Source organism: Danio rerio, chromosome 18 (assembly GCF_052040795.2).
Source record: "Danio rerio strain M-AB ecotype USA chromosome 18, GRCz13ab, whole genome shotgun sequence".
Classification (NCBI taxonomy): Eukaryota; Metazoa; Chordata; class Actinopteri; order Cypriniformes; family Danionidae; genus Danio; species Danio rerio.
In genome coordinates, this window is record NC_141038.1 from 34,915,221 (window position 1) to 34,937,059 (window position 21,839).

General features: G+C 37.0%; 1 protein-coding gene across 1 annotated transcript in view; it reads right to left on the reverse strand.

Annotated features, from left to right (window-relative positions):
* olfcs2 (olfactory receptor C family, s2) overlaps nt 1-21,602 on the reverse strand; it is a 33,911-nt gene extending 12,309 nt beyond the window's left edge. The window contains exons 1-2 of the mRNA XM_087292550.1: nt 21,360-21,602; nt 19,349-19,434 (exon numbers count right to left, since the gene is read on the reverse strand). Of these exons, the coding sequence (XP_087148676.1) occupies nt 19,349-19,356 (8 nt within the window). The 5' untranslated portion in view covers nt 19,357-19,434; nt 21,360-21,602. The remainder of the gene's footprint in view (nt 1-19,348; nt 19,435-21,359) is intronic.
* Between the last annotated feature and the right edge of the window lie 237 nt (nt 21,603-21,839).

Here is a 21,839-nt window from a genome sequence, read left to right on the forward strand (position 1 = left end):
CCTGTTATTCAGCAATGTTTATACTTTACCGTAATTTTACTTATTAGGTAAGATTGCAAATATGTGTTGTTTATTTAATACTGAGCCTTTATTTATCATTTATGGGGGGTTTATAAAGCATAAATAGTCCTCACTTTAGATTAGAAACTGAAGTTGAGCATTTATTAACATACAAATTAACTATAAGTGTATGCCTGAATAATCAGATATAATATGTTAATTTAAATAGTTTATTAATCATTTACTTTTGCATTCTAAATAATCTTTAAAAACCCAACTACTCTTAAATAAAAATAATTTGTAAATAATGCAATACTTAATTTAGTCATAATTAATTAGTACCAAAGTATGAAAGACAATCATTAAGCACATTTTAAATGTGCTTATAAGTCAAGAATACAGCATTTGGAGCTGCAGTTATAAACTGCTTACGTTTATTAATGTAGAGTCAATGCTTAACAAATTAATTGCTTATTAACCAATGCTTAATAAATTATAGTGTGTGGCCCCCACAGTCCAAAAACATGTGGTATATGTTAATAAGCTAAATTGGCCATAGTGTATTTGTGTGCATTTGAGAGTGGATGTTTTCCAGTGTTGGGCTGTGGCTGTAAGGGCATCCGCAGCTGTCAGCGTTTTGGGTAAATTTTTCACGTAATGATTTTTATTTACCACTAGATGTCGTCATTTCAACTTTTCCTTTTTTGATTACCTGTAATCACCGAGATCAGTTTCACATGTGCCTTGTTTAGTTGTGTGTAACTCATTTTCCTCCGTTCTTTGCTCGTTTATTGTTGGACCATGCCTGTCACCTACAGTGAGTTTTTCCATCTTGTTATTTGAGCTAAGTTCTCTTGTATCAATTATTCCTAGGAGTTTTTTGGATATTTTCTGTTCAGAAGTTTTCTTGCCTGTCTGAGTTGATTTTCTTTTTTACAAATGTGAAGTTCCCTGTTTTTGTTAACTGTTTTTTTTTTGTCTTCCATTGGCGATTGTTTTTTGTTGTTAATACCAGTGGCTTAGTGGTAATGTGACAACACTCACACGCCAGAGAACTGGGTTCTATTACAGAGTCAGACAGCTGCATAAAACATATGCTGCATAAGTTGGTGGTTTATTCTGTTGTGGTGAGCCCTGACTAATAGAGGGACTAAGCTGAAAAGAAAATGAATGAATATTGAAACTATTTAAAGAATTAAAATTATTGGATATAATAAACAAATTAAATATATAAACCAATATAAAATAAAAACAAGAGATTTTGAAAAAAAAAATCTAAAAACAATAAACAACTGAGGAGTTTTGAATTAATATTTATGAAGGATTTGGAAATGAAGATATTGATCAAATCATACAAACAGAGCCTTTTTAGTGGGGGGTGATTGAAACTATCAGAAACGACCTTTCTTTTTTTCATCAGTCCTGCACTGCAAACAGATTGGAAAAATGCAGGTAAAAAGTGTTCTATGGCCTAAAACAAGTATATGTTTTTATATGATGTGGTAAAATTTAAAAATGAAATTTTGGTAACACTTAATAACTACACACAGGGCCGGCCCGTGGCATAGGCTGTATAGGCAAATGCTAAGGGCTCTGTACATCCAGGAGGACGCCTAAAATGGGGAAGAAAAAAAGTGCAACTTTCTCTATTGTTAAAACTAGTTGGTATAATGCCACAAACTGTATGGTGCGCAGGGGATCAAAAAAGAAAAAGAGGAAGAAAAACGCAACAAAGACAGGTAATGTTACTATAAAGATTGACTGAAAATAATGATTATTTTGCTGTATCCAAGCGATAATTGATAAGGCCATTAACAATTAGCATGAAACATACCTGTCAACCCTCCCGTTTTTGCCGCTGTCACATTTAATTTTGTGTTTGTTTAATCTCTATGTGAAAAGTGAAAGTACCATCAATACCGAGCCGATCTCAAATGTGATAAAATTGCAAGAGCTAGTCAAGATAATTAGCTATGCTTTTGCTTTATTTTTGCTTGAAAGCAGTTAAAAGAATATAAAAACATCTGCATTCAGTTCCTTCCATTAAAGCTGTGTGTCGATCGTCACAACCTCTGAATTCAGTGTATCTGTATGCATGCTGATGCTTATAGATCTGTGCATTCTTACAGTGACACCTCTGTTATCAAACAAAACACTATGAGAGATTCATTTGCTGATCTTCATTAAATAACTATAATAACTTTCATCAATATGCAAATACAATAAAAAGTGAAATAGATTGTATACAGATGTTACTACTTCAATGTGTTCCTTGTGCCGCCATTCATACCGCGGCGACGGCGGTACTTGATGCGCCAGCAGCATTTGACCGCTGGGTGGCACTTTAACCACAGATATTCAGCTTTGCCTTTTCACAATGCTAAACAGACTGTTCTGTAGGCGTAGCTTACTGTATGTGATGTGATGTGTTCAATTAAAATATAATTTTAATTTAGTTTTTCTGGTAATAGACATGCTCTTACACTACTATGCTGCAGAAAAGATACATGGTGAGAAGTCAAAAAGCAAATATAAGAATTAAGTTATTAGCCTTCAGTGCCCGATTTAATTGCGTTGGGGTGAAAATAATGTTTTGATTTCTTTGACTATCATGGCAATGTTATAATCTCAAATCTTAAACGTGCGCATATGAAAAACAGCAAAATAATATAGATTATCCTGCCGGTAGAGCACATCACCTCACAGTTGTGAACTTGCGATCACCTCAACTTACATTTAAAATTTGTTTACCTGGTTTATTGTAAACTTTTTAAGTGCAAAGAGGATTCGTTTTGGAAAATATATTTGAAGAAATGAAAGACAACTAAAGTGAAAGCATAAACATTCAGTACAAATAAGTAGTCTTAAATAAATAAATAAATAAATAAATAAAGCAGTCTTTTAGTCTAAATATAGAGAGATGTAGTTTGCTATTTTGATAGGACTAAGACAAGATATTTTCATTTATGTTTTTAATTTACATTTTTATTTACATTTTCGTTGTTGATTATATTTTACTATCTCATTTTATGTTTCAATTATAGTACATAATAATAAACGAATAATGAAAATAAATAAATAATGAAAATAGGACATAAATTAAGTCTGGCAGGTTTATTTTTAATAATTTAGTTTCAGTTCCGTTTTTTTGTTTCAAAACGTCAATGTTCTGCTTTAAAGTATAACTGTTTTGTTTTGTTTTTTTACTTAATGGCTCAGTAAGTTTTGTATTTTAATTTCATATTCAGTCAACTTGCATATGCGTGTGAAATATAATGCCGCATAACCGCGGAAAAAGAAGAAAAGGCTGTCAGTTAAAGCTAATCAAAATTAGCTATATTAAAATACAGCATTTATGTTAATACAGGCAGAGTGTGAACAAACTCAAGGCTAAGATATGTTTTTTTAATGCATTTAAAAATAAATGCTATATAAATAAATGTTTTTTATTTTTTTACTTATTTTGTATGGTAAAGGACAATGCACATTATGTTATTGATGTAAACTTAGGCTAAAACTTACCATTGATAAACGTGACCCACCTCAAGCAGATCACTTAAAGTGTAATAAAAATAATGTTGCCGCAGGACATAAACGAAGTCCCGCAAGTTTATTTTTAATAATTTAGTTTCAGTACTATTAACTTTTTTTTTTCTCAAAACATCAATAGCACCTTCAATAATCTAAACATTAAAGATAGACCGCAATATGTGTTGAGTGGCTATATGTGGTGAAGAACGAAGGCAAAGCTAAGTGTGATTATTGTAATAAACTAATAAGTTATAAAGCAGAGAGTCCCGACCAACAGGACTGACTTAGCATATGCGGTTGGCTCATTCTTCACGAATATAGAATTAAAATAATGGCGCGTTAGGTTCATTGTGCATCCCGCAGGTGCAACCAACAAGAGTTGTGCATTTTAGTTTAACTTTTTTGAGCGTTATAAGCAGCTCGGTGTTAGTTTTTAATTAAATATATCGAGCCGAAAGTAAGCAGCGCATTCTCTAAGCCTCCTCCTTTATAACCAGCGGGACACGCTACTGAAGCAGGAGAGACACTCCGTCGTTCATAATCTTAGCTGATGTGTCGGAGTAGAAAGAATATATCAAAGAGGAATGTTCTTTTTACAGTGCCGATATGTTTAATCTTTTTTTCCCTGTCATTTCTCTTCAGCAAATTATATTTTTAAAGCTGCTTGATTCTTTTAAAACCGAAAGCAGAGCCCGTCAATTGGTGTTTTTTCATAAGATACTCCTTTATTAATGTTTTATTTTATGAGTGTCTTTAATGTGCTTTTTAATAGTTTTATTTTATTCAAAGCAGCGCCTAAAAGCGAATTTATCCTCAAATCGTGGCGTGAGAGCGATGTCATGTGCATATATTGCCTTTTTTTCTGATCTTTTTGCATAAAGGTTTTAATCAAAAGACAGGTAATTTAATTACTTTCGATGTGCTAAAATATTTGTTAAATAAATGTTATTAAAAAAAAGGCATATGCAATGTGCTCTGACGGGTAAAATCAGATTCTTTCTCTCTTCAAAGCAAATTTGAATGCCAAAGGATTTTAGATGCATATACAAGACTATATGTAGTATATTAACATCAACAAATTAATAAAATAAGTAGCAAATGAGAAATAAATGACAGACAAGTTGATAAAAACAGACATTATCTCTAAAAGTTATTAGAATTGCAAGATTAAAACAGCTGAATATAGGCCTAAAATAAATCTAGAAAGCTTGCGCACTGATATTTATTCTTTTTTTTTTTTCGAATAACGAACAATTTCAACCGCGGGGAGATACCGACAGCTTGATTTGCAGTATTTTCTAACATGTTAGAAGAGGGCAGCGGACATGGCTGCCGGTGGGGAAGCGCTGTGCCCTCAGCAGCTGATTGAGACCGAGCTGCATATCAAGTGCACTAAATACTCCGAGACAGGCACGTGCACACATAGGGCTCAACCTGTGCAGTGCACATGCCCTTTTTAGTCTTGGATAGAAAGTGCCCTTCCAAAATGATCAAAAGTGCCCCCGCAACGCGGCACACCCTCGGTCCCGCCCTTCAGTAGGCGCGCAACAACACCGCTCTTGACAACACCACGTCAACACCGCTCTTCAGTCAGTGGCGTAGCGCAAAATGCGGAGGCCCCCCTGCAGGGATCACCGATAGGGCCCCCAGTTTTCAAGGGGGTCGGGGGGGTTTGGGGGCGGCAGAGCCAGAGATATACACATATACACATATATCTATGATCAGGAGTTTTCCTGGATGTTAGTATTTTTATTTTTATTTCAATTATGAAAATTATAATTTTACATCACTTTTCTACATTGATGGATCAGTGACCGCATGGGCATTCCTGACAAAAAGCTTGTGTTTGTGTGTACAGAAATGTACTATTCACCCTCCCTGTTAAATTTGATCTAATCATGTCCTGGAACACAGCTCCTCTCCTGCTTTCACTTCTCATACTGACGGAGGGAGCGATTTGTTTGTGAATGAATCTCCATTATCAACGACTCCTTCACTAGCCGACAATAATACAAGTTTCTGGCACAGCAGCATCTCGTTGTCATATTTCTTTTTCATTGTTTGCTGATTTTATTCAACAAAACTAGCATAAGCCGAGTATTTAGTGCGAATTGGAGCTACTTTGACTTATAGTGAATGCAGTAAGTGGCTGTATTAGTATCAATAACGCTACCTGTTTAGCACAAATTTCAGAACATACAAAAACGTAAAAAACTTAATCCTACCTATGGAATGTTCTGCCTTTGTGCTTTGTTTTCTTTGTTTGCTCGTTACTACACTCGTAGACAGCGCTACAGTCCCGCATCTTCACGTAATTGTCTAGTGCGACTGAATGACATTTGTCCTGGGAGCACTGTACCAATGTGGCGGCGCTATTGACGCATGCTCAGGGTCCCTATACAATATCTAGTGTATATATCTATGTCACAAATTAAGGTGCGGGGAAAGGAGGCGGAGTGGAGCGACAACGCGGGGAATCCTTCACAAACTGAGGAGCGATCACAAACCGAAAGCGGCGAGAGCGTCAAAGTAGCCAGAAGTCATTCATTTTTTAACGAGAACCGGCGGCGAGAAACAGCGGCGCGTCTTCATTGGCTATGACGCGGTTCGGCGGCAAGCAATCAGAATGAAGTAGTCCACCGCTTGAGAGGTGTTCGGAGAACACAGACCTGTGAACTTTGGTTCCGTCCACAGTTGTTCCCAAGAGTTTGATTATTGCGGTTCCTGGATTTTAAATTTTTGAATATCGCGACGACGTGGGGCCCCCTAATCACGCGGGGCCCCCCCGCGGTGCGTGCCCTGCGGGCCCGTCCGCTACGCCACTGTCTTCAGTACTCGCGCAACAACAACCCCCAACCCCCCCCCAACCCCCCCCACTCTTCAAAAAATTTCTCCTGCACATGCCCCGGGCCTGCTCCGAGATCAGGGAGAAATTCTACCCGATAATCCAACACATACAAAACAATTTGAGTCCCTGTCGAACAGAACCCATCTTACTGGGGGAGTGTGTGTGCTGCTGTGTGTTCAACTAACAATACCCGCTCCTGTCTCCAACACACAAGCTGGAACTCTTTATGTGGACCTACTTTTGATAATAGGGTACTATTATTACCTTTATACTATTTAATGTTATCAAAAATCTATTTTTATTTTTATTATTATATTTTTATTTTTTTATTCTATTTTTATTTTTATTAATCATTTTTTATTATGTTATTTTCATATTTGTTTGCACTACTGCCCTTTTTGTCTTGTTTGTGAGACGCGACGCTGCACTGCTTTGGCAAAACGAACGTACAGTTACTTGTCATGCCAATAAAGCACCTCACAAATGTGAAAATGTGAAAATAGCCTAGGCAACAAATAAATAGTAGTCTAATAATAACAAAAAATGCCCTTTTCATTTTCATACAATAGGCCTATGTGTGGGTTTTGACAATATGTGTTTAATTAAGCTATAAAGATTTGCCATTTCAGATGAAATGCATAGTAAAATATGAAATAAATGTCTCTTTTGCTGAATATTTAATTAATCTATATATTTTATATTTTAAAAATCAACTCCTTTTTGCCCAGAGAAAGAGGCGCGCGGCACTAGCGGACATGGGGTGCTTTCCCAAAAAAAGACGTACAGTAACTTGCGGCTGAACTATGCACAGTTTGGGGGAAAAAAGGATATAGTGATGCATGTTTCCCAAAACCCCTAGTTTCTCTGTCGCAGATCCATCATTTGAATCACGTTATAAGTAAAACGCACATAATGATAAAGCACACAATCATCATGAGGGCAATTAAATAAAGACAACCTAAACGTATTTTAATTGTTTATTTATGTAATGTGAGTTTTTATAACTTTGTTCTTTAAATTATTTCAATATAACTTAGGCTATTCTATCGTGATGACACCATAAAAGGCCTTCAATGCATTGATATAGGTAATAGGGATACAATGAAAAGCCGTTTTAACTATTGACCCTGTTTTTATTCATTGACGGCTTCCCAACGCCGCAATTCTGTTGCGGGAAAAAAACTGCTGCAAATAAGCAAATTTATGACAATACACATTTAATAGTTTCATGAAAGTAGTTGCTGGTGTGCTTCATCTGCGTGATTCTGATTTGACATTCTTCCGCTAAACTTGCTCTGTGTTGAGGTGTGAATGAGCTGTGCTCTTTGCTATTGAGGCTAAGACATCAAGGTGTAAATGAGCTATAGTTCTCTTTGCAACTTTCAGTTTTGAGGTGGGGGAAGTGGGAAGAGGCAATTCAAATGTACCATCTCTAAAAATAAAAAGGTCGCTTACGCGGAATTTGTGTTTAAAGATTATTACCTTATTTTTATTTTATTATTATTAATTTATTCATTCATTCTTCATTCATTTTCTTTTCGGTTTAGTCCCTTTATTAGTCTGTGATCGCCACAGCGGAATGAACCGTCAACTTATCCAGCATATGTTTTACGCAGTGGATGGCTTCGGGACGGAGTGAAAGGAAAGGCGGAATTTGCCCCGAGTCTGGGAAAGATGGCTTGCCGTAATTACACTAGTTTTCCTATCGCACACATGCGCCAAACACATAAACAAATAAATAAAAAAGGGAAAGAAAACATCTAGCCTTGAGGTCTTTTTGCTTATAATCGCCCTTATGTTTCCGTTTTAAATGTAAGGCTGTTGCATAAAATAATACAATTTTAATTTATAAGTTACTTTGCTCAATCCCCTTGATGTTTCAATAACGCATAATAATCTACACACCATATTAAAGACACAGCAGACATAAAGGTTGTGTGTGAGAGCCCGAGCAAAAAAGGATCAGAAATTGATCACGCACGCACAGGAAAAAAGGCAATTATGCAACACATGACATGCATCGCTCTCAATTGACGGGCTCTGCTTTCTGTTTTAACATAATCAAGCAGCTTAAAAAATAATTTGATGAAGAGAAATGACAGGAAAAAAAGTAATAAAAAAAATAAATAGATTAAACGTATCAGGACTGTTAAAAGAACATTCCTCTTTAATATATTCTTTCGACTCAGATACATCAGCTAAGATTATGAATGACGGAGTAGGCTATCTCTCCTGCTTGCCTCAGCAGCGTGTGTCCAGCTGGTTATGAACGAGGAGGCGGAGAGAATGCGCTGTTTAGTTTCGGTTTGATATAAAAACTAACACCGAACTGCTTATAACGCTCAAAAAGTTAAACTAAAATGCACAACCCTTGTTGGTTGCACCCGCAAGTTGTGTTATTTATATTTGTGGCTGTGAAGTTTATTCATATATATATATATATATATAGCCTATATATATATATATATAGCCTATATATATATATATATAGCCTATATATATATATATATATATATATATATATATATATATATATATATATATATATATATATATATATTGAGATACTGAGCCATTACAAGTAAAAAAAACAACAACAAAAAACTAAAATTTTACTTAAAAGAAGAACAGACGTTTTGAGAAAACAAACTGAACAGAACTGGAACTAAATTATTAAAACTAAACTTGCAGGACTTCGTTTATGTCCTGCGGCAACTTTATTATTATAACACTTTTTTTTTTTTGCCCCGAGTCTGGGAAAGATGGCTTGCCGTCATTACACCGATCACACACGAGTTACATGCGTCAAAAACATAAATAAATAAATAAATAAATAAATAAATAAATAAGGGAAAGAAAACATCTAACCTTATAGGCTGAGGTCTTTTTGCTTATAATCGCCCTTATGTTTCCGTTTTAAAGGCTGTTGCATAATACAATTTTAATTTATAAGTGACTTTGTTGCGTCCCCTTGATGTTTCAATAACGCATAATAATCTATACACCATATTAAAGACAACAGAAAGACATAAATCTTTACAAATTACCTGTCCCCTTTTGTAGACTCAAAACAAGTGTCAAATCTTGAAAAAATTGCCTGAGCCATATTAAAATATAATTTAAAGAATTATTATCGGATAAAACCGCATTAAATAAATAAACCAATATAAAACAAGCAAAAGCAAGCTATAACAGTTTAGGTATAGGTCTATGTAGCCTACATAAATGAAACCGTTAAAGTCAAATTAAACTTTCATTTTACAAGATTTTTTTTTTTTAAAGATTTTAGATATTTTCTAAAAACAATAAACACCAGAGAAAGTTTAAATAATTATATAGTGGTTACGATGATAATAATTAAATCGTTCAAACAGAGCATTTTTTGGGGAGAGTGAAAGCAGAATGCGACCTTTTGATGAATTAGCTCTAACCTTTGACAGTATTTTTTCTTTCCGCGGTTATGCGCGCATTATATTTCAAATGCATATGCAAGGTGACTGAAATTGAAATTAAAATACAAAACATACTGGGCCATTAAGTAAAAAAACAACAACAGTTATACTTTAAAGAGAACTTTAAAGAGAACATTGTTGTTTTGAAACAAAAAAAATAACTAAAAACTATTAAAAATAAACCTGCGAGATATGTCCTGCGGCAAAATTATTTTATGAAGCAGTATTCAACTTAAGCTCTTTAGACCATGCGCCTGACCGTTTCTTAGTGTTTCACCACATGTCCTTAAATACATAAGGCCTATTTTTATTATTTTTCATTATTCGTTAATTATTATGTACAATAATTGTGACATAAAATTAAATAGTAAAATATAATCAACAACGAATATGTAAATAAAAAGGTAAATTAAAACATAAATGAAAAGGTCTTGTGTTAGTCCTACCAAAATAGCAAACACTGAAAATCTCTTTACATTTAGGCTAAAAGACTGCTTTAATTTTTTAATTTAGGCATACTTAGAATATTTGTACTGAATGTTTGTGCTTTCATATTAGTTGTCTTTAACTTCTTCAATTCTATTTTTCAAAAAGAATCCTCTTTGCACTTAAAAAGTTTAGAATAACAATAATTTGTGTTAACAAATTTTAAATGATTAATAAAGGAATTATAATGCTTTGACTTATTGTTTAATCTCATTTACAAGCACAATAGCATATTTAAGGCTGCTGTGTGGGCTATTTCTGTCGGTTCGCATCCCGTCCCTTTGCGCCCCCTGGCGGCTCATTCACAAACTGCGGTCATACACTAAAAACAAAGCGGCTCCTATTTCAAACGGCGGCGGTATATGACGCGGCGGTAATAGTCACTTTGAACTCTCACCTACTGTAGCTTTATTTAATTTCTGTTTAGGTTTTGTTTTTCCATCTTGTTTTTATTTTTTACTGTACTAAAGCATTAAAATACAATATTTTGCTGATGTATTTAAGAAATTGTACATACTAGTTTGAAAAACACTTCCACTGTATTTTTTCTTTGAACCCACAAAATGTAGTCCAACCACAAGGTTTTTATCTTTTTCACAGCCAAAAGACTGACTAAAACTAGACTACAATCTGTTAGTCTAAGTAGTAATATTAATAACAAAATTAACTATTATTAAAAATAATAATGATTAATACTTGGTTTGTAAGTTTTGTTTATTTAAATTTTGTTGAAAAGTTTAAAAAAGTATAAAATGTTATTGGTGGTGTTTTTATGTTTTTTATGTAAGATCTGCAACTTCTATTAATCTAAATTCTGTTTCTTCAATGACTATTTTATTTGATAGTTCTGAGTGTATTGTTTCTGTGTCTTTACATTCTATGTTTTTACTTTTAACCAGCTTTATATGTTCTAGAATCGATTATTTTATAAAAATATCGATATTTCCATTATTTGGAGCAAATATGTATTTTATTGGAAGTAGAAACACAGCGAAAAATAACCACATTTACCCTAGTTTCTCTGAATAATGCCAACTTAGTCGGACTACTTGTTCTCCCGCCTGCAAAGTCATGTGCATAATATGGCACTGAACAACTGCAGACTCAAAGCTCGCTTGCCATTCAGTCCGCTGGGCTGGCATATGCAAAGTTATGTGTGGAGCTCCTTCACTTCCATAAACTCAAACTTTGTGGTTTGTGACACGTGTAACAAAAACAGTGAGGTATTGTGGTAATACCACAAACCTAATCAAACATCTACATATAAATGAAAAAACAGAATATGACAACGTCATGACTAGGTGGTCAGATGAGGAAGAAAAGGAGAGGCACAGGTGCTGATAGGGTGAGACAGATATCGCTTTCAGAGTCCTTAGGGGCAGCAGGCAGGCACCATCCAGGTACAGAGGGAGATAATGCGGCAATGTGGCTGTATTAGGTGTCTTGGGTTTTTTTTTTGTGTCAATGATAAAACAACAAAAAAAGGTTCAAAACACTTTCGTGAGAACCGGATTAACATGTCACTAAATGTAGAAGTGTAAATGTTTTTTTCAGATTGTAGCGCTGCCACATAATTGAGGGATGCTTTCTGTTATATTCATTAAATGTGTGAATAGGCCTGGCAGTAAAGCATACTCGCGGTTCTTGAGGCTCCAAATATACAACTGAGTAATGGACTTTTATTTTAGATTCTTTATTTTGAAGGGATGAGGTGAGGTGAATGTATCGGTGTTCTATTTCCTGTTCTGTTGATCTTTTTTCTATATATACACATTCACATAACATACTCACCACAAGGGGGAGATAGAGGGCACCTGGACATTACTCACAGTGTCATCCGAAGAAGTCAGAGGAGCACATGGAGTAAGAGTTTGCCAAGGTCTACCTTTTTCTTGTTTTTGTGTGCGAAGGACAATCGTTTTTGTGGATTTTTTGCCCTTTTTGGACTTGTTAGTCTTTTAGTTCTGAAGTAAAGACTATCCTAAGAGGACACTTGCAACTTATGATGGTACAATTATCTGGACTCAAACCTTTCTGGTGAGAACAATCCATTTTGCATTTACTCTCATCCACGGACTTTGGACTTTGCACATATACATACATACATACACACACACCCTCACTCACCATTTTTGTATTATGTTATTGTATAAATGTTGTTTGTGTTTTTGTTTCATTGTTAAGACTTGTTCAGTGACATTTCTGGTTCTATTAAACTATCTCTCAATCCATGATAAAATTTGAATACAGAAACTAGAGAATTGAACCCTATCTTTTATTTTTTTTCTTGTGTATCCCGTTGATTTAAAGACGAGTGTTACATAGTGGTGGCCAGTACGGGGACAATTCAATATTTAGCACTAGTTCTCTGTTTCATTTATTATCATGGATACTGCATATACAACTGTGGATGAAGTTGAAATTACAGAAATTACAGAACCACAAATTAACCCTGTAATACACACTGTTGATTTAAGTGAAGGAAATGAAACTGATTATACAGGTGAACAATTTACAACTAGACGTAATCCAACTGAACAATTAACATCACTGCTTAGTTCATTATATATATCTGATCATGATCAAACTGCTGATGTTGTTTCTGATGAAGTGGGTAATCAAGGAATTCATGATGAAGTTTTTCAGTTAAAGGAGGATTTATTGGCCCTTTCTGATAAAGTTCAAAATATGGAACATGACTTTAACCAAGCTTTTGAGAGTACAGTGAATCGTGAAACAAACTTTAGACAAGCTTTAGATGATCGTTTGAACAGTATGCAAGAAAACTTTGAGGATTCATTGAAGAAATTAGAAAAAGCTGTCATTGATTGTTTTCTAAGGAGAGATGAAAAATGGGAAAGTAAAATTAAACAAATTTACTCCACTAGCACCCCTTTTCCTTCTAGAAGGCAAACTAGACAGACAAATGTTACCCATTCTGATCTTTTTTCTGCTGCACAGTCACCTATAACTCAACCATCTTTTAATGCTACTTACCATGTTTCTGCTCCTAGTTCCTCTGGTCACCAGACACAGTCTGACGCTAACGTTTTACCTGGTTCATCCTCCTTTTTCGCTCGACCTCCGGTACGTCTGGAGTTCCCCTCTTTTGGTGAAACCTGTGAGACAGCTGATGTATTCAACTTCATAGAGAAATGTGAAGACTATCTAGAGGTGAGACCATTGTCCAATATAGAGCTATTGGGTACACTTAGCACTGTCCTGCAAGGTCCAGCTTTAAGTTGGTGGAAGGCTGAAAAGGGAAAGGTGAAAGACTGGGAATCCTTTAAAAGAGCATTAATGGATGCATTCCTACCAGCTGACTATATGTCTGAAGTAGAAGAAAAACTTAGAAATATGGTACAGCAGCCCAATCAACGGCTCAGGGATTTTGCATACAATTATCGTGCTTTATGCCTGAAATGGAAACCAGATGCTTCAGAAGAAGAGCTGGTGAATAGGATTCTGAATAACATCAACCCCAGAGTTGCAGGATGCTTGAGGGGGACAGTTAATACTGTTAGTCAACTGGTGAAAGTGGGAGCACTGGTGGAAAAGGACTGCTTGGGGACAAAGGAGTACTGGAAGAAAGTGGAAAGTAGTAATGAAAGAGACAAGAACAAGAAATCCTCTGAAGCTGGTTCACGTAAACATCTGGCTGGTGTGACTTTAACCCAACATCATCCAACATCCTTCTTGTTGGGAGTAACCATCAAAGTGAATGAACAGGAGATAACAGCCATCCTGGATACAGGTAGTACCTTTACTTTAATTCAAGAGAGTGTGTGGAAGAGACTAAGATGTAAGAGAGTTGAAGCATCAAAGACTCTATCCTCTCAAAAATTCATCATGGCTGATGGAACCATTCACCACTCTAAGGATCATCAGTTGATGAGTGTTGAGTGGCATGGAGGAAAGTTCGAGATTGGAGCCTTCATTATGAAAGATTCTCATTTGGCTTTCCCTGTTATCATTGGACTTGACTTTCTGAAGCTCGCCAGAGTGGTGGTGGATTTAGAACATGGGAGATATGGTATGAGAAGAGGAAAAGACTGTGAGTACTTCCCCTTCATGTCTGTTTTACCTCCTTGTTCCCAGGAAATGCCTGTAAGTCCATCCTGCTCAGTGAGACATGCTGCACTCCACCTGTACTGTGCTGTTCCACCTGACTATCAACCAAAAGTTACTTATCCATCTGACACATCAAACATCTGTTTTCCAGATGAAGTAAGAGACTTGATCACTGCATGGCCAATTACCACCTCAGAAAAACTTGGGCATACATCGATTTATCAACACAAAATCACCCTCACAGACCACACTCCAGTAACATCAAGAGCTTATAGAGTATCTCCATTGAAGAAACGCATTATTGAAGAAGAAGTAGATCGGATGCTGGAGAACAACATCATTGAGCCTTCTTTCTCACCTTGGTCTTCTCCGGTGGTCCTAGTCCCTAAGGAAGATGGAACTTATCGTTTCTGTGTAGACTACAGACGTCTTAACAGAAAGACCATCTTTGATGCTTATCCCATGCCTCTAATTCAGGACATCTTGGAGTCATTGGAGGGAGCTACTTGGTTTACATCCTTGGATTTAAGATCTGGATATTGGCAAGTCGAGATGGCAGAGGAAAGCAAGGAGTTGACTGCTTTTATCACCACCAAAGGCCTATTCCATTTTAAATCGATGCCATATGGACTGAAAAACTCTGCTGCAACATTCCAACGACTAATGGAGAGAGTGTTGGGAGAGTTGAGGGGTAAGATATGCTTTGTCTACATCGATGATATCATCATTTATTCAAAAACCCCAGAAGAACATAAGAAACACTTACACCAAGTATTCGAGAGACTTACTCAGGCCAACCTAACCCTGAACATGAAGAAATGTCAGTTTTTCACCAGACAACTGAAATTCCTTGGACACCTGATCACTGAAAGAGGGATAGAAATGGACAAAGAAAAGATTCAAGCAGTGGTGGATTTTCCTACACCATCTGACCTGAAGTCCCTCCAGCGGTTTTTGGGGTTAGCAGGTTGGTATCACCGCTATATTCCTCATTTTGCTGATATCACTGCTCCCCTAAATCAGTTGAAGAAAAAAGGAGTGAAATGGGATTGGACTGAGGAATGTCAATCAAGTGTGAATGCTCTGAAGCAATCCCTACAACATGCACCTATACTTGCACAACCAGATACCACTAAGCCTTTCCAGATACACACAGATGCTAGTGATGTGGGACTAGGAGCTGTACTTACTCAAACTTGTGACAACCAAGAGAAAGTAATCGCCTATGCTTCAAGGACTCTGTCTCCAGCAGAGAAGAACTATAGTACATCAGAGAAAGAGTGTTTGGCGGTGGTCTGGGCAGTAGAAAAATGGAGACATTACTTGGAAGGAATGCCTTTTGATGTTTTCACAGATCATTCTGCATTGACTTGGGCATTTAATTGCCCAAAGACCTCTTCTCGTCTAACACGCTGGACCCTGAGGCTGCAGCAATTTGACTTTAGAGTGCATCACCGTAAAGGGTGCGTAAACTTAGTACCTGACGCCCTGTCAAGAGCTGGTGATTCATCAGTACCTAACCCTTGTCTTTCCATCACTTCAACAACTGCGTCAGAGTTACCCATCAGTCTGGATGAAATTCAAAAAGCTCAACAAGATGACAAAGCTCTCCTCCAGTTAACATCCACTCCATCACGCTGTGTTGCCAAAGATCAAGCCATTACCTTTGAAAAAATCCAAGGTATTTGGTACAGAAAAGTTGACCCCTAAAAGGTGAAGGGAATAAGTATCAGCTTGTGGTACCAGAAGAACTCACTCAGAACTTTCTTCACTACTTCCATGATAATCCACTAGCTGGTCACTTGGGTCAACTCAAAACTCTTCTGAAGATCTTGGAAGTGGCATGGTGGCCATCTGTAAGAAAAGAGGTCTGGAGTTATGTTAAGAGTTGTAAGCTCTGTCAGCAGTACAAGCCTAGTAATAGTAAACCCTCTGGACTTTTGCAGAGTAATTTAATTACTGAACCAGGACACACTCTAGGGACTGACCTGATGGGACCATTCCCTATGAGCAAGAAGCGGAATGCTTATATTCTTGTGATTGTGGACTACTTCACAAAGTGGACTGAATTATTTCCCTTGAGAGACAGTAAGACCCAAAAGATTGCAAAGATTCTCAAAGAGGAAATATTTACCCGATGGGGTGTCCCAAAGTATTTGGTCTCAGACAGAGGTCCACAATTTACTTCTTCCATCTTGTCCGATGTGTGTAAATCCTGGGGCTGCATACAAAAGCTAACTACTGCTTACCATCCACAAAGCAATCTTACTGAGAGGGTAAATAGGACTCTTAAAACCATGATCGCTTCCTATGTAGGCCAACAACACCAGAACTGGGACCAGTGGTTGCCCGAGTTAAGGTATGCCATCAACACCGCACAGCAGGAGACAACTGGTTGTACCCCAGCGGAGCTTATGGTAGGACGTCAGATCCATGGACCTCTGGAAAGACTCATACATTTGCCTCCATCACCTGAACAAGCATCATACACTGTACTGGATCGACAACACTACCTTCAACAGGAGGTCGTGCAAAGAATGAGGATGAACCAGGCTAAACAAACTAAGTACTACAACCTTAAAAGGAAAGATGTACAATTTAAGGTGGGTGACTTAGTTTGGCTTAAAACTCACCCTTTATCCAGTGCAGTCAGTAAATTCACCGCCAAATTAGCTCCGAAGTGGGAAGGACCTGGGGTGATTACTAAGAGAAAAGGGCCAATAAATTACTCTGTATCATGGGGTGATCCACCAAGAACTGATTGTTTTAATGTGGTTAATTTAAAACGCTTTTATGGTCGTTCTTCCTCCGAGATGCCGGCTGGGGGGGGGGGATCTATGTAGCGCTGCCACATAATTGAGGGATGCTTTCTGTTATATTCATTAAATGTGTGAATAGGCCTGGCAGTAAAGCATACTCGCGGTTCTTGAGGCTCCAAATATACAACTGAGTAATGGACTTTTATTTTAGATTCTTTATTTTGAAGGGATGAGGTGAGGTGAATGTATCGGTGTTCTATTTCCTGTTCTGTTGATCTTTTTTCTATATATACACATTCACATAACATACTCACCACAAGGGGGAGATAGAGGGCACCTGGACATTACTCACAGTGTCATCCGAAGAAGTCAGAGGAGCACATGGAGTAAGAGTTTGCCAAGGTCTACCTTTTTCTTGTTTTTGTGTGCGAAGGACAATCGTTTTTGTGGATTTTTTGCCCTTTTTGGACTTGTTAGTCTTTTAGTTCTGAAGTAAAGACTATCCTAAGAGGACACTTGCAACTTATGATGGTACAATTATCTGGACTCAAACCTTTCTGGTGAGAACAATCCATTTTGCATTTACTCTCATCCACGGACTTTGGACTTTGCACATATACATACATACATACACACACACCCTCACTCACCATTTTTGTATTATGTTATTGTATAAATGTTGTTTGTGTTTTTGTTTCATTGTTAAGACTTGTTCAGTGACATTTCTGGTTCTATTAAACTATCTCTCAATCCATGATAAAATTTGAATACAGAAACTAGAGAATTGAACCCTATCTTTTATTTTTTTTCTTGTGTATCCCGTTGATTTAAAGACGAGTGTTACAAGATGTTCAGGCAGGCGTTTTAAAATATACATGATCAGAAGCTGTCAATAAATATGTAAGTTGGCTTTTTTGTATAATAATTCTTCATCAATAAACAATAAACAAAAATAACCTGTGATATGGTTCGTATTCAGTATAAAGTGACACTTTTAAGTACACAATTTATTACTTTAATTACCCAAACAGTCATTTTTGGGCAGTATTGTAATCGGATCGGTATCGCCGATACTCGCCTTCATTTTACTTGGTATCGGATCGGATAGGAAATCAGTGGTATCACACATCACTACTTTCATTAGCAATTGTTTTAGCAATATAAACTATACTTGCAAAATGTACAATACAAATTATTTTTTGAAGGTCTTTTTGTGGGAAGATACTTTCCTTTTGTAAATTTAGCCCATGTTTGCTTTTACTTGTTTCACGTTTTTATCAAACAACTTTCAAATTTTTTAAGTTTTATTTGCATAATGGCTTTATTCATTTTGCTATTTAAGGTGGAATCATTTGCATGATGTCTACACCAGTGAAACTGCGGATTGTCTTTGGTGCCAACAATTCTGAAAAGCTGACCATACAATCAGGCATGCCAAAGTCTGTGGAGGATCTTTCAAATGAGATCAAACGTCAGTTTGAAATTGAGGGGGACATTAGACTCAAATACATGGACAGTGACTTTGATAATGACTTTGTTAACCTTAATCAAATTGCTAATATACAGGACAAGAGTACAGTTTAAGTTATCTCATTGTCAGATGCTTCGGATGTCAGTCAAGGCTGTGTGAACCTGAGTGGGGACAACACATCTGGCCTGAAGAATTTTAAATACCTACATTCCTATATGATGTGGAGATCCAGCTTCAAAATGCAAACCAGGCCTTCTTGTCCAGCAAAATGTTCCCTAAACTACCCCAGTCACAAGCTAAAATCTGACATCCTGGAAGGTCTGGCTGAGCAAATAATCAAGTTCAAAGCATGTCCTTCAAATTTAGAAATAGAATCTGTTGCTGAAGCTTTAATCAAAGCTCACCCATGTTTGAGGGAACAAGGATCTGTTACTGGCTACTATGGTTGGAAAGATAGCCTCAAGTACAAAATAGCCAACTATAGGACAAAACTTAGAAATTTGGGGTGCCCAGGAATGACCATTAATTCCCTCAAGCACAAGCCTGAAGATAAGTGCCTGCTAGCCTATAATGTAAAAAAAAACCCAGAAAGGCAGAAGTAAATTTTTGCCCCCCCATCCTGCTGGAGAGACCCAGGACAGCCTTGAAGGTGAAAGAGTGGCTTTGTTGACAGAGGTAAAAAAAAAAAAAGACACAACAATGCAGTTATCAGAGAGAAGATGGCCAAGACCTTTGCATATAGGAGACAGGAGGTAGTCAGAGACAAACCCATGATTGCAGAGTTCCAAGACAGATGGCCAGGACTCTTCACAGCACCTGAGGTATAAACTACTGCTTAAAATATTGGTAATCAATGCTATATAATGGATTAAATAACAGCGTGGAATTCAGTATAGAATACAGTTGGAGTAAACATAAGTATAAGCCTTGGATGGTATAGCATGATGTTTCTGGACATTTATTTAAAGGTGGAAGCAGAATTTGTGAGGATTACCACTGTTCCTCTCATCACAAAGTTTTTTTTCTTAACTTGACCACCACACCAATCAGCTCATCAGAATCATCAAGAAAACGGGTAGAGCAAAAGGGAATAAAATTAACCTCGCTTTTGCTCCGACTGCACAGGTATCATTTCTCTATTGTAGATCACGTTTAGAAAGAAGTAATTTTTGTCCAGTCTAAGTTGCCATTTGTCAGAAACCAATAGCATCTGCAAGTGCATCCTATATGAATATAATTTTTTGGTTGTATTATAAAAAGCTTCTCAGATTTAACAGCAACTTTGTAATTTACTTGTTTCTATAAATAAATATTCGTAGCATGCATGTGCCTTTTTAACTGATTGATAAATTTCACAAATTAAACATTTATAGAAGTATAATAGGCTTGTTCTATGTATGTTGACTACTACTTTTTTTTATTTAGAATGAAACTGTTAAAAAGAAGAGGGAGTGCCTTCTCAAGGCACTTTGTATCTACCTGAATGAAGAGCCGAGAAGTCTCTTCAAAAGAATATCAGGTAAGTATTACTTATTATTGCTGCAGTACCTGTATGCTACAGCTGTTAAAAATCAATTTAGCATTCTGTAATACGGCTGGTAGAAACGGGTAGTTTTGTCTAGACCAGGGGTCCCTAAACTCGGTCCTGAAGGGCCGATGTCCAGCAAATTTTAGCTCCAACTTGCTTAGACACTTGCACGGATGTTTTTAGAAAGCCTAGCAAGAGCTTGATTAGCTGGCTCAGGTGTGTCTGATTGGGTTGGAACTAAAACAAAGCAGGACCTGGCCCTCCAGGACCGAGTTTTTGCACCCTTATTCTAGACCAGGGGTGCCCAAACTCAGTCCTGGAAGGCCGGTGTCCTGCAAAGTGTAGTTCCAACCCCAATCAGACACACCTGGGCTAGCTAATCAAGCTCTTGCTAGGCCAGGGGTGTCCAAACTCAGTCCTGAAAGGCTGGTGACCTGCAAATTTTAGCTCCAACTTGCCTCAACACACCTGCAAGGATGTTTCTAAAAAGCCTAGTAAGACCTTGATTAGTGTAACAGAAATTAGCTCATTTTATGAATATTAATAATCAACAATAACGGATTATTCCTAATTATTAATATTCCGGCTTAAGCTTCAGTCAATTTGGTCAAACAAACATATGATTGTATATGATCCTGCCCGCGCGACCGAGCGGATTCTCAGATTATGAATATTAATTATCAACATTACCGAATTATTATTAATCATTAATATTCCGGATCAATTTATTGTTAATTTGACCAAACAAACACAAGCAGAGCCGCCGCTCTTCCGAGCGGACACGGTAATGATCTATTCATTTAGAAAAAGGGAATTTAATTGCTACTTCTTAAGAAGTAGATTAATCATTTATAAGTTTTAATCAACTTATAACAGCTAGGCAGGGGAATCTGTATTTCAGTGACATTTTCTCGTGAGGCAAACAATACAATTCATTTGATTATAATGGGATTTATTAACTAGTCAGACAGATAACGAACAATTGCACGGACATACATTAAACATAGAACAAAGGTAAACCACGTGGAGTGGTCGGGTCTATACAGGTCTAGAGAACATGTAACAACAAAGAGAAATAGTAAAGCGAGGAAATAGAGATTTCAGATAAAGATTGACAACTTTCAGTTCCACACACACCATTAAGGATCACCAAGATTATAAAAAACACCTTTTGGATAAAAGGGGCACAGCTTATTCACATAACTAAAAATACCTGGACTTTCATGTCTGGAGGTCTCTCTCTTTATGCGAGTCTCTTCCTGATGAAACTTCTTTGATGTCCTTCTTGATGGGTTGAGTTTGTAATACAGTTCGGACGAACACGATCGCAAACTTTAAACTGAGTTTACTTTGCCGGAAAATAAGAAAACGTGCCTGGGAAAGTCCATGCGGCGTAAAAGAGCCGCGTGGCCCTCCAAGGGGCCACTTTTGAAGGGTTCTTTGTTCGGACTTCTCTGCTCAGATGTTTGGGAGCAGTCTGGTTATACCTGCGGGTCACGTGACGACCCGTTCAACATTCTTGACCAATGATTTCAGGGCAAAGTTTGAACGCGAAACCTTCCTTTGTCTCGAGGCTGCTCGTATGCAAATTTGAGTGTCCGCCCAAAGCATGCGGAGAGGCGTTTAATGCAGGGAATTAAAGAAGGGAAGTAATGCGAGTTATGATCTTGCTCTATGCATCATGTGTTGTAAA